Source organism: Podarcis vaucheri (genome assembly GCF_965113315.1).
Source record: "Podarcis vaucheri genome assembly, chromosome: 2".
NCBI lineage: Eukaryota > Metazoa > Chordata > Lepidosauria > Squamata > Lacertidae > Podarcis > Podarcis vaucheri.
In genome coordinates, this window is record NC_138760.1 from 64,759,997 (window position 1) to 64,773,545 (window position 13,549).

Consider the following 13,549-nt stretch of genomic DNA (forward strand, 5'->3'; position numbering starts at 1 on the left):
TTATGATTCAAGTATATAAATAAGTTAAAGCTCTCCAGTTCATTCTGCATAGGCCCAAGTACTTTGCTACTTTGAATATAAAGAAATCTGTCCTAAACTACAGTGGTACCTTGGGTTACATACGCTTCAGGTTACAGACTCCGCTAACCCAGAAATAATACCTTGGGTTAAGAACTTTGCTTCAGGATGAGAACAGAAATCGTGCTCCGGCAGTGTGGCGGCAGCAGGAGACCCCCATTAGCTAAAGTGGTGCTCCAGGATAAGAGCAGTTCCAGGTTAAGAACGGACCTCCAGAACGAATTAAGTACTTAACCCGAGGTGCCACTGTATAGGTGAAGCATTTTTTATTTGTCTAATTTTCAGCTATTGTTCTTTCTATCCATGAGAGGAGACAAGTGATAAATTTGAATGTTGCTATGCAGCAATGAATCTGAAGTGCTGTGATGAGTCAGCAACGGAGGGTTTTGTTTCCAAACTCTTCTTACAGCTAAGCTGAACCTGTGTTTACAAGTTCCTTCAAATTATACATAAATGTTTCCTTAATGGAAACTAATGGAACGTTGGCACTTAACCCCATAATGAACTTCTGATCCACCTTCTCATTACCTTCTCCTACAGACTTAATTGTATTAAGGTGCCAAAACTATTGACACTTTTTAAAATGTTTATTTTGAAGACTTCCAGTGACTTGTGCTAAATGTACCATATTCAGTACACTTGAACCAGTTGTGCTCAGTTACCCAGCCTACATTTCAAAGGGGTGTTAATGCAGAACACTATTGTAGTTCTAAATACCTGAGCCAACAGTGAGCAGCTACAATACTCAGCTCTGGGGGAGGGGACTGAGGAAATTGCTAATTGTGAGACAGTCATCTGCAAAGTTAATATTGGTGATAACTGAGCTGAAATACGGAACAAACAAAGGTTCCAGTGATTGTTTCTTAGGTAACTATTCCAGAATAGCTGCAGACTTTGCTAATGTGCATATGAATGTGGAACTTGGGGGCCGCTCTAGTAAGTGCAAGCAATGTGTGCATTTGTGCTTGTGTATGTATTTCAGATTTTTCACATGTGTATTTATTTATGCACATACTTTCTCCACCGTTTTATGTGCCCACTCCAGGTGCCTTGACTCAAATGCTTCCATTTTGCCTCCCTGGGAAGGAAAGCTAATAGAGATGTAGCTAACCAGGCAGATCAAAGTTTAAAAATTTCCCACTGAAATGCTCCACTGATGGACAACTGTGTGGCCCCTGTCACTATTCAGCTAGTATGGGACCTCCTCAGATTATAAATTCCAAGCCTTTCTCCTGTTTGCTGTAGTGGTTAAGAGCGGTAGTCACGTAATCTGGGGAACCGGGTTCGCATCTCCGCTCCTCCACATGCAGCTGCTGGGTGACCTTGGGCCAGTCACACTTCTTTGATGTCTCTCAGCCCCACTCACCTCACAGAGTGTTCGTTGTGGGGGAGGAAGGGAAAGGAGATTGTTAGCCACTTTGAGACTCCTGAAGGGGAGTGAAAGGCGGGATATCAAATCCAAACTCTTCTTCTTCTTCTTCTTCTGTTCTAACCAAAGCCTCACTATACCACCCTTTTGAATTGGCCATTGAGAGTCCTGAAAAATTAAATGACACTATACCATAAGTACCATAAATCCCACTGCAACCTAGACAGTGGGAAATAGCTCTCCTATTTCAGAACATCAGGCCTATTGGATCATGCCATCTAGTTTAGCACCCTGTTCTCACAGTGGTCAATCAGATGCCCATGGGAAGCACGCAGGCGGCGCCTTTGTTTTCTGTAACTCTTGATTAAGCACCAAAACACACACTTCTCCTGTATTTGTGCAGTCAGTATTCACAGGACTGGAACCCAGACAAAAATGGATCTAGATAACTTTCTAAAGTTATCTTTTTTCTTTTCTAAAATCATCTACAGCTGAGCCACATGATGAGGCACTTCATTCAAATAAATCTTGACTGGCCAGTAGTTGGCCATATCAGAAGAGTCCACTGTTTTAACTGGTTGAACCATTTCTTCCTTCAGTGCTGGCATTTTCTCCATCCACCCATTCTATTCTGTCTTGGCAGTTCTGGTTAGCAAAGCTGGGCAAGTGTTGAGAACGCAAGTCATACTTCCTAAGGACAACAAAACAGTTATCTCTGTTTAAAATAGATCCTGAACAACAGGGCAAGCAGACTCTTCAGATAGCAGACATTGGGCCACAGACAGCTGCTCGTGTCCCATCTCTGACACTTCTCCCAATTGAATTATGCAAGCTCTGAAGAGTGATTTGTGTTGAGATGCAGCAACGAGCCTTCTTTGCTGATGGGCAATCATTTTGCTGCACCGCTGCATCAGGAGTGATTCAGTGAGATCCAGTCATGCGTGATAGCGAGACAAATTAAAAATTCCCCACCCCAGTGAAGTCTGACATTAAGGACACAAGGCTCAGAGCAGTAAATAATGCAGATGGGTAATGGGTGACCTCCTTTGTGGGTGGTGTATTTTGGGCTCACAGGAGCAATTATTCGGTGCAATCCAGTGCATGTCTACACAGAAGTAAGTCCCACTGAGTTAAATTAAGATTATTCCAAAGCAAAAGGGTAAGCCTGCCTTGAACATAGTGGGACTTAATTCTGAATAAGCATGTTTAGGTTAGCACTGGCAATTACTAGTTTTATTCCTTAACAGTACCCTACCTTGTGTATTATTGCTTTGGATTGACAGTTTAAACAGTTCATCCTGATGGGTTCTTCTAGAAATTGGGGGGGGGGCAGGGTTTGCATGCGTAAACAGCAACAATATACAAGATAGTCATTATGACAAAATAACTGATTGTGTACATTTTACAGTATCAGCTGATTGTTGGCCCTTGCAATGCCTGACTTGATACCATGCCTTCAAAGTCCATTTGCAGCCACAGTTTGTTCTCCAGCTAACTCTGCAATTGGAAATGAAAAACATCTGTTTGCTGGCATAGTTTGAGTTCAAGCCACACCTGAAAATGGAGTACTTTCCTATCTCTTTACAGATATGGTTTAAATGCAAACCTGCAAACAGACTTCAAAGGGGTCCTGTGCAATCAGTGTTAATCAGCTCCACTGGTGCTGAGAGCAACCTCCTTTGAAGTTGTCATCTGACACCAGGTTTTGACAAATGGGAGGACCCACTCTCCTATCAAATTTGCTATTGGGGGAGGTAAGGATCCAGCCCACCAGCCAGATCCAACTCCACTTTTTTATGAGCAAAGTTGTTTGTAATCCAAATTTCTGGTCTTTCACCTTCTATTTTACACTGCCTGTCACGCCTCATTTCCAATGCTACCTGAATTTTGAGTATCTGGTGTATTGTGTCAATATGACTTCAAGACTTTCTGCTGAAACCTGCTTGATGTAGAGATTTACTAAAGGGCTAAAAATGAGGTAGAAAAGGGAAGATATTAGTAAAGGATGGAATGGCATCTTTCTGAGCGGTGGCAGAATGAAACTTGGCTTGAGAATGGTTACTGCATGAGATTTGGCTCCAGAACATTTCTCACAGGGTCAGATGATCAAAGTCTCAAATGGTTTCATTCCTCTTTCTATCCACTACTAATTTATCCTTGTCAGACATAATTTATCCCTGTGCCTCATAAGCATACATCTGAGAGCATGCAGTTTTCCCCTTAAGAATAGATGAAAGCCAATGTGAGGAACTCATTCACCTCTGTGAAATGCTGTGAATATGTATCATAGGTGGCAAAGTGCAGCTATTCTGCATATTAAATTGACATGTAATTAGATTAATTGGTGTGACTCTTCTGGGATGCCATGCCATGGCTATTATGCATGTGGTACATGTTCTGAAATACTATTTGCACAGTTTTAGAGTGACAGAAAAGCATTTCTAAAATTTCTTGGAAGATGGCTCTCAGTTAATCAGAACATGAATTTATGCACTCTTTATGGCTCAGCAGATATATTTACTCAGAAATCTATACAGAATGTCAGAAAGAGTTAAAGATTTCAGTGTAGCACTTAATGTGGGGAAGCACATTCTAAAATGCTTGAAAGTAAAACAAACCATTTCCATGCCATGAATTCCATTTTTCCAAATAATAAATTGTATTGAAAAATGTAGTAGAAACTTAGAAATATTACTGTATTTGCAATAGTTCTCACCTCAACAATGAAGCTTTAGAAGGCCATGGAGGGCGGACTCTCGGGCCCTCTCCTCTTCTACAACAGAGGGATAACAATACTGACCTTTCAAACATTGTTATTCTAAAGATAAATGAAGTAATAAATGTCAATTGCTTCAGGCTGCACAATTTCACTAAATAACATGAATGGGAAGCAGGACCATACTGCTGTCTCTCATTGAGTGAGCAGCCCAAAGCCTGATAGAACATGCAGCACATTAAGCCTTCTGCACTAGACAGCAGTTTGGGAGGGTGGCAGAACAACCACCAATGCCTGCTTGCATACCACCCGTCACCCACTTGTCCACTGCCCACCCATGGCTGCAATTCAAAATGAAAGCCAGTTGCAAGCCCACAGACTTCATCCTACCTAACTTCATTCAGCAAGTGAGGAGGAAGCAGCACCACACCTGCTGGCTGTGTCTTCCAGTGTCCAGACATTTGTCCAGGAGGTGATAAGAGTTTCTGAATGCACTGAGGAGTCTTTCATACATTCAGCCATGCATTCATAGACTTACACTGACAGTAAACACATGGACATTGGAGGCAGAGCATGCAAGAAGGATGCCGTGCTCGCCTGGTGCATTCAGTATGCACACAGGATGAGTGTATTTGAAGTAGCTTGGATAGAAAGCAACAATGCAAAAATTGGTCCAATAATAATACTGCTCTTGAGTTTCAGGCACTTCCCTTCTTCTACCCTTCTGTTATGTTCACATATTCATGCTGCATACAAAAAAGGTTTATCATAAGCTAAATGGGACATTTTCATAGGAGCCCCATCTAATTGTTGGCAGAACATCAGTGGGCTGCTTACAGTCCCTCGAGATCTTTTTTTGGATGTGAAAAGGTTTTAATCCTTGTGTCCTGGCAAAATTCCAGATTTGTAATTATTTTTCTTTCTGTGGAATTAAAAAGACAGCCTGCAGTTTAACCACGATATGACATTTATTAATTCCTTTGAATCTACATCCTGGATCGGTGCTGCCTTGTTCTGCGGAGATGGGTACCCAGGTGTAATTGTATTTAACAGGCAAATGGAGCGTCATCCGCATGTGTGTACAGAGAACTTCAAAGGTTCTTTTGGATTCTTTGTGAGTTAATGTTTAAAGGTGTGATAGCTGCAATAATGATAGTATCTCTATTCTACACTAGTATTTGCATGTCATGCTGGCACTAGCTAGATCTGGCATGCTGTGTTTTTGTTGATTTTAGAATTATGCTGAATACAAGAAATCACACATTGTAGTAATACAAGATTGCTTCTATTATATGGGGCTGAGCAATCACTACATGTCCTGCTGCACAGTAGCAATCATTAAGTAGCTGGCTGTACAATTGTTATTTCAATAGATAACTGTGGCATTTTGCTACAGTCCAGAGTTCCATGCATGATAGACTGGTGATATTCTAAGCAGTATTCTTCTTTTAAAAAAATATAGAGTGATCTATCTAAAAATAGTTTTAAAAATCAATTAGGATGTGGATGTTAAAATCAAAGGAACAATGCATAATGAATACAGAAAGCAGTTTTTCATGCCAAATATTTTGGAGTCCAGGGAGAATTGTGATTCGGCACCTAGTTTTTCATGCAGCCTGTTTTTGTTTCTGTTCCTCACCCTGAGCAGTAGGGCACCTTCACTACTTTTTTATTTATCATATCAATTGCTATTGGCTCTGTACTTATCTATGATCTAATAATAAATAGTTATGTCCCACTTAAATGGTGGCATGGGGAGGCAAGAGGTGGATTCATCCAGCTGTGTACAGTTCTGTGATTCTGCAGATCCAAGCAAAAGTCTATGTAACTAGCAAAAAACCTGTGATGTTGCAGTGGTTAGAACACAGGGCCTGGATAACAGATCTATGTAGCTTTGAATCCTAATTGGATGGCTATAAAGTACATTGGACTGTATCTGAGCATAATCTTTCTTGCAGAGTGGTGAAGATAAATGGGGTAAACATTTTTACACTGAAAAGTGTTTCCTCATGAGATGCTTGGCTCATTATTTTGGCTAACGAGGGAGGAGAGATAATTTTCTAAACTATTTCTTTATATCTTGCTTTTAATAGCTCTTGATCCTTCCAAAGACCCATGCTTGAAGGTAAAGTGCAGCCCACATAAAGTGTGTGTCACTCATGACTACGAGACAGCCATTTGCGTAAGTCGCAAACAACTGGTACACAGGTAAGAACGTTGTGATTTATAGTTTCAATTAAACAGCTCTGATTGGTTTTCAGAATATTCTGGGAGCTGAACCTATCAGTGTCCTGATGTTATGGCACCACATAGCCAATGTCAGTGAGAGGAAATGAAGCTCCTGATTTGGGAGAGAGAGGAAAGAAGGAAGAAGGGAGGCTTCCCCATAATTGAGACAATCAGATGGTTCCAGTCTTGATATGTTGTGTGGGTGGTTTCATTTTCTTGTAGCAAAACAGGAAGAATTGGTTTGGTTGCTTGAACCACAGGGGCCCAGTCCTTCTCTCCCTCGACACTGTTCACCCTGCACAGTAGGCAAACACTGTTTGCAACTCTCAGAAAATTATCATGTTTTTTGCAAGGGTCAAAAGGACCAGTGAAAAGTCTCCTCAGTGCCACCACTGTGGGTTCAGTTCTAATTGCAAGTGTATGAGAAAGAGGCTTCTGAGAATAATATAAAATATAGAATAATATAGAAGATAAAAAGTAAGAATGTCCATGTGTTACAAGAACTCGATCCTGACAGTATTAAGTATCCAGCAATTTGTCTGTTATGTTGACTCAATGCTGTTGAAGCCTTTGTTATGGACCAAAGAGGCAAATAGTGCGAACGTGTGTGCGTGTATGCATCTGCGTATGTTTTAAAGATCTGGACAAGTTCCCAGATAAAACATCTGTCCTCCTACATTGCAAATCAAGGCCTTCTGTTGAGTAGAGAGGCAGCAGGCAGCACTGGCAACTGCATTTATCCCAAAGAAGTGGAGCTAATCTTTCTTTCTTTCTTAAAAAAAAATCTAATTCCACTAGTTAGTTAGCTCCCTGTGGCAAATAGAAGCTGCAAAGTCATTTCTTCCATGCATGCTAAACTATAGTTGCTTCCCTCCTAATCTACAGGGTGTTTCATCCAACTGTGCCTAAAAGGAAAATTTAGGAAGGGAAGATACTAATCATTGCAATAATTTCTTATCCTTGACCACTTTAAAGAGATGAAGTAGCATTTGGGGCATTCTGTGTCCTTTTTAGGCTTTCTGGATGGGTTTTAACAGTGTGTTATTTTTAGTTTTTTCCTTCCTGTGTGTGTATATATATATATATATATGTACACACACATATATAGACACCATTTGCATTTTCTTTTAAGATTTGTTGAACATAAAGTCTATAAAATTGAACAATGTGTCATTAATCTTTTTTTAAAAAATCACCTATACATACCCATGCTTCACTCTTTTATGTTCATGCTTTACCAGAATGTTAATTAAGAGCTGACTTGCGTCCAAGCACTCATTTGGGGGCAGTTTTTCCATGTATTAAATGTCTGACCCTTTCCTTTTTATAGCCAAGACAAGGTGAAATGGCGCATGATTCTTGAGGCATTCCTCATTTAATTCTGAGCAACATACAAATGAGTAGCTATTTATGGTTTTTATATTTATATTTATATTTTATTTATTAAATTTGTATCCACACTTCATCTGAAGCTCTCAGGGCAGTTCACAGCATTAAAATACAAGATAAAAACACAAAACACATAAGAAAAACAAGAAGAAAAACAAAGTAAACCCCGCCGCCACTACCATCATACTCACATATACACACACGAAAGAGACTGGTTGAAAAGGCAGTTTTTGGCCTGGCACCGTAAAGGTGTATAATGAAGGTGGCAGGTGAGCCTCCCTCAGGAGGGCATTCCAGAAGTAGGGAGCTACTGCAAAAAAAAATCCTGTCCTCATGTTGCCACCTTCTAGACCTCTCATGGAGGAGGCACACGAAGAAGGGCCTCCAATGGTGATCCAGGTCAGTTCATAGGGGGAGAGGCAGTCAATCCAGCTGGATGCTTGCAGAAGCCCAGCAGCAGGACTCATCAATTGTCTTCTCCCATTGTTGTTTCCCAGGAACAGTTATTCAATGGTATAATGAAGCTGGAAGTTCCACGTAGCTATCTTGAGCCATAGCTACAGATAGATGCATCCTCCATCAACCTGTCTAATCCACATTTAAAGGCATTTACCACATCTGTGGTAGCAAATTCCTTAAGTTCATAGGCATTGTGTGAAGAGATACTTTAAATGTCCTAAATCTTTGTTTCAATCTATTAAAGCAGTGGTTTTTAACCAGTCTGCCGTGGCACCCTGGGGTGCCTTGAATGTTGGTCGGGGTGCTGCAGGCAACACTGGCCTCTGTTCCTCTTTCCTTCCATCCCTACATTGATGCTGTCTCACATCTCCGCCTCCCAAAACATTGCACAGCTGTTCGTTGCAGCAAGCCTGGCTACAAACTCCCCAGTCGAATGGTGCCTCTGGGGCTGGCCCAGGGGTGCTTCCCAAGCTCCTGTGGCGGGGGGTCAGCTCAGAGACAAGGAGTGTCAGCTGGACTGCCAAGGAGAGGGGAAAAGAGAGGAGGCTGAGGGAACACTCCACAAGGAAGGGTTCAAGAAGGGTTGAGGGGCTGCCAGCTCTGCAGACAGGGGGTAACATAACTGGGCTCCTGAGCCTCACAGGGGTGCTACAGAATGTATGTAGTTGGTCAAGGAAACCATGGACCCAAAAAGGTTGAAAACCTCTGTATTAAAGCACTCTTGGAACTACATTCAAACAACCAGGTAGGTTGCCGAAACTCCTTCTCTTCCTTTGCATGTTTGGGAAGGAGCTTAGAAGCTTCCCCTTCTAACTGTAGTAAATAATACTTGGCTTGTTTCTCTTAATGTAGCAAAATATGGTTAGCGCAAACCATAGTTTTCCCTCAATCCAGGATCCCATACCATGATTTGCCATACTGCCTTGAGAGCTATGTTTTGTGCAAACTGCAATTAGTTGTATTTGGACAAAATTGTAAAGTTATTGTTCGCTGAGGCATCTAAACTCTCATCACCTGTGAAGGAAGAGGAGGCAAGTGCCTGCAAGCCCAAATCTTAGTGCTCCACATTATTATACTGACAAACCATGATTTGTTATTACATCCAAATTGAGCCTCTAACCTCTAGACCCCAAGGGAAAACTTGAGAGTGGATCTGTATCCCTTCGGGAGAGCCTTTGAGGCTGAGCAGTACAGGAAGTGATATTCCCAGGGAAGGGCTGGAGTTCAGTGTTACAGCATGTGTCTTGCATACAGAGAGCCCCTTGTTCATTCCCTGATATCTCCAGATAGGCCTGAAAAAGTATTTCTGTTTGAAACCCTGGAGAACTGCTGTGAGTAGCTAAGCGTAGACAGTCATGAGCTAGATGTATCAATGTTCCTATTCATTTCCGTTAAACCTGTACATATTTCTTTTTCATCCACTGTGTATGGGAATGTTGTAATTCTAGTTACACCAACAAAGGCTGGAGCTTCCTTTGCCTGTGGAGACATTCTATAAATTTCAGTGGCTCAAAAGAAAACAATTCTGTAAACTACTGTTATTGGGATGTGTTTGCTAATGTACAGTTTCTCTAGCTACACTCCAAGTTACAAGAAAAAGGAGAGTGCTCATAACTACATTTTTATTTATACTGCTATGTTTTGAGATTTAGAGCTCTTTAAACTTTTGTTGCTGTAGAGTTGGTTTTAGAACCCAAAGAGAACATTCAAATATTGGGTTCATCCCTTACGGGGGAAAAGATCATTAGATTTCTTTGTAGCTGGGGAAGAGTGGAGAGAATATATTCTGGTTTCATTAAATGAACATATGAGCAGTAACCAGTAAGCATTCTTCCTCTCCGGTCTATCTTATAATACTTCCTAATTTACATGAAATTTGCACATGTACTGGAAGTGCAATGCGGGCCAGGACTGACTTCAGCATTTTAAAAGTTCTTCTTTTTATATTTATAATATAATTCCTTGCAGTACGTTCCATACTTTACTATTAAAGGTAAAGGTAAAGGTACCCCTGCCCGAACGGGCCAGTCTTGACAGACTCTGGGGTTTGTGCGCCCATCTCACATCTATTGGCCGGGGACCAGCGCTGTCCGAAGACACTTCCGGGTCACGTGGCCAGCGTGACAACGCTGCTCTGGCGAGCCAGAGCCACACACAGAACGGCGTTTACCTTCCCGCTGGTAAGCGGTACCTATTTATCTACTTGCCCCCGGGGGTGCTTTCGAACTGCTAGGTGGGCAGGCGCTGGGACCGAGCAGCGGGAGCGCACCCCGCCGCGGGGATTCGAACCGCCGACCTTTCGATCGGCAAGCCCTAGGCGCTGAGGCTTTAGCCCACAGCGCCACCCGCGTCCCTACTTTACCATTAGTACTCACCAATTGTACATTTAAAAGTACCCGATTATGGTTTATATGATCAGGAGAAAGTTGATCTGGAGGTCAAGGAAAAATGTATTACCAGACATGAAAAGAAAAGAAGAGAAACATATTGAAAAGCAGAAAGATGTATAAAGCACTGAATCTTTTGCCTATTTTACAAGATGGCTAGACAATTTATTACTATGCACTGGAGCTTCAAAGTTTATGACAAAGAAATAATAGCCAGCTAGAAATATCAAATGTTTTGGTTCTTTCTCTGCTTATGGAAAATTGCAATAAAATGTCTGTTGGGTAGATTCTGTTTGGACCTATTTTGCAGCAGTTTTGTTCAGTCAAATGCCCTTGAGAAGTTTATTTTTAAAATACAAGAAATGGTGTCTGCAATTGCCCCATTTGAAAGTATGTCATTGGTTGAATTTTAACTATGTTACAGATATAGTATGTTAGTTGTTGTACATTTCTGCATTGATACATGAATGAGTTCAATAGTAGGCAACGCTGAAGGTGTTATTTGAGCCAGATTGTTGATTTTCTTTAGAAAAATACTTCTAGTAGAGACACCCGTTTATCAGTTCACTTCCAGAACAGTTGTAGATACAGCTGGTCTGGATTCCTACACACTTTTTTGGGGAAGTGAAATTTATTTCTAAGTAAAAGTATTTAGATTCCAAATTTAAGAATTTTTTTTGAATTTTCTGATATTCCTTAATATTATCTGAGCTGTGCTTCACAATGTTTCCGCAGGAGTGGGCAGAAGGTAGATCAGAATCTACGTTTGTAGATTTCTGGGTGATTTGAAGTCACTCAACAGGATTTCTGACTCCAAAATGTCTAACAATTGAAACATTTTTATTCCAAATTAGGCTGCTGAAATGAATAAAGCTTTGGGAGAAACCTAGAATGGATTTTTGTGTGAACGGGCCATGAGCTCAGTTCTGGTACTGAAGACAAATTCTTCAGAGGTGCCCTGTTCCTTACTTCTAAGCCACTGTTTTGTACTTGGCTTCAGCTTGTTTCAGCCTGGGGTCCTGGGGAAAAATAAAGTAGATCCCACAAGCAAGAAGTCCACTCACCCCTGACTTACAGTCTAATTGCCTTTTATTGTCTAAAAGTCCCTTTTCCCCAAGTCTAATGTGTTATCCTTCTATCTGAATGCTTTAGCTTATTCCAGGGCAACTGGGGAGTCCTTTAGGATGTAAGCCTCAAATCTACTTTTCTTTCATCTTAAAAAAAAAATAATACGTCTCTGGCAATCAGGAAGTCATTTCACTGTTGTACTGTGGTACAGTTCTACTGCATTGCAACAATATGATTGAACAAACATCCATATTTTACAGATTTGGTAGCAAAATGCAGTACATGCCCCAATATGAATGTTTGTGATTTCTAAATAGTTGTAGCAGCTCTGTGGAAAGATGGCACTTCATTGTGCAAGATGTTTCACTATTAGGACTGCTTTGTGGAACATTAGCCAGTGTCCTGTGCTGTAGCAAACCAGAACTTTCTATCCTAAGCAGGGTGGGCAAGACTTTGTATGGGGGAACTAGATGAGAAACAGTAAGTTGGTCAATTCTTTAAGTGGGAGGCCATGTGCAATTAAGCCTCACCATTGTGAATAATCATAATCTTTTCATAAGGGGAGAGATGTGTATGTTGTTACCAAGTATTCATTTTACATGTGTCCCATGCCTTCTTGGCTCTAGAAATCTCAATACAAAACTGGAAAGCTTGCAAAACAGAAGCACAAACACCCAGGGCAAGAAAGCTTCCCTTGGCATTTATTGACCTTGATGAAATTGACCAATGAAATGCACACAGTGGGTATGCAAGCCAATGCCTTTCTCTACTGCCTAATTAAGCCACCCCGGATATTTCCTAGTTTACAGTGTAAGCTTAGCAATGGGGCTTACTTGCAGGTAAGTCTTGGTCATCTTCAATTCCTGAAGAAGGAAATGGCATGCACCAGCGCCACTGGAAGGCACATGAGTGCCAAATAGCATATGGGTCATTCCACATCATTTCAGCAAGGTCATGTCACCCTCCATCTCAGATGTTGATGAAATTTGGTTTACACCCTTCCCTTATGGTTGAAAGAAACCCCCTTAAATTTTTCCCCTCTATCTCAAATGATTTTAATTTTATAGCACTTCAAAATTTCATTAAATCTGCGTTGTCTGTCACTCTTGAGAACTTCGGCACAAGGTACCCTTGTGTACATTTTATTTAGTTTTCCCCCCATAACCAATGATGACCAAGTTTCATCAAAATCCGAGATGGTGGGTGACAAAACCCTTGTTTTTTGCATTGATTTGATGTGGAATAACCCATTAGGGATAGAATCCTCCGCTGTAAGTAGGTACACCGAATCATTTCTACACCACAACATTCCTTTGCCCTCAGCAAGAAAGCAATAACAATTTGGTTTACAGTACAGTGGTACCTCAGGTTACATACGCTTCAGGTTACATACGCTTCAGGTTACAGACTCCGCTAACCCAGAAATAGTGCTTCAGGTTAAGAACTTTGCTTCAGGGTGAGAACAGAAATCGTGCTCCAGCGGCGCGGCGGCAGCAGGAGGCCCCATTAGCTAAAGTGGTGCTTCAGGTTAAGAAGAGTTTCAGGTTAAGAACGGACCTCCGGAACGAATTAAGTACTTAACCCGAGGTACCACTGTACATAACTTTAGGGCCTCCCAGTACCATAGATTCTCCTCTTCCTTTGTTCTGGGTAAATTCCTCTCCTTATGTAGTCTAAGATTTAAAACTTCTCTTCTTTGAATCTTCAGCATAGAGACTATGAGGGATCTCCACAGATTTTTTTCCCCAGTCTTAGTCAGCCTGCCTCCCCCTCCTAGTTTTCTCCACAGTATCTCTTCTTCCTTTTTGTTACTCTATATTCTGTTCACTTTGGGCCTGAATTCCTCTCTCTAAG

General features: G+C 41.3%; 1 protein-coding gene across 1 annotated transcript in view; it reads left to right on the plus strand.

The window, feature by feature from the left end:
- The window catches only part of SPOCK1 (SPARC (osteonectin), cwcv and kazal like domains proteoglycan 1), a gene marked incomplete at its 5' end in the record, with an annotated part of 409,034 nt that overhangs the window by 216,304 nt on the left and 179,181 nt on the right, over positions 1–13,549 (plus strand). Inside the window, 1 exon segment of the mRNA XM_082211637.1 lies at positions 6,257–6,371. Coding sequence (XP_082067763.1) covers positions 6,257–6,371 — 115 coding nt within the window.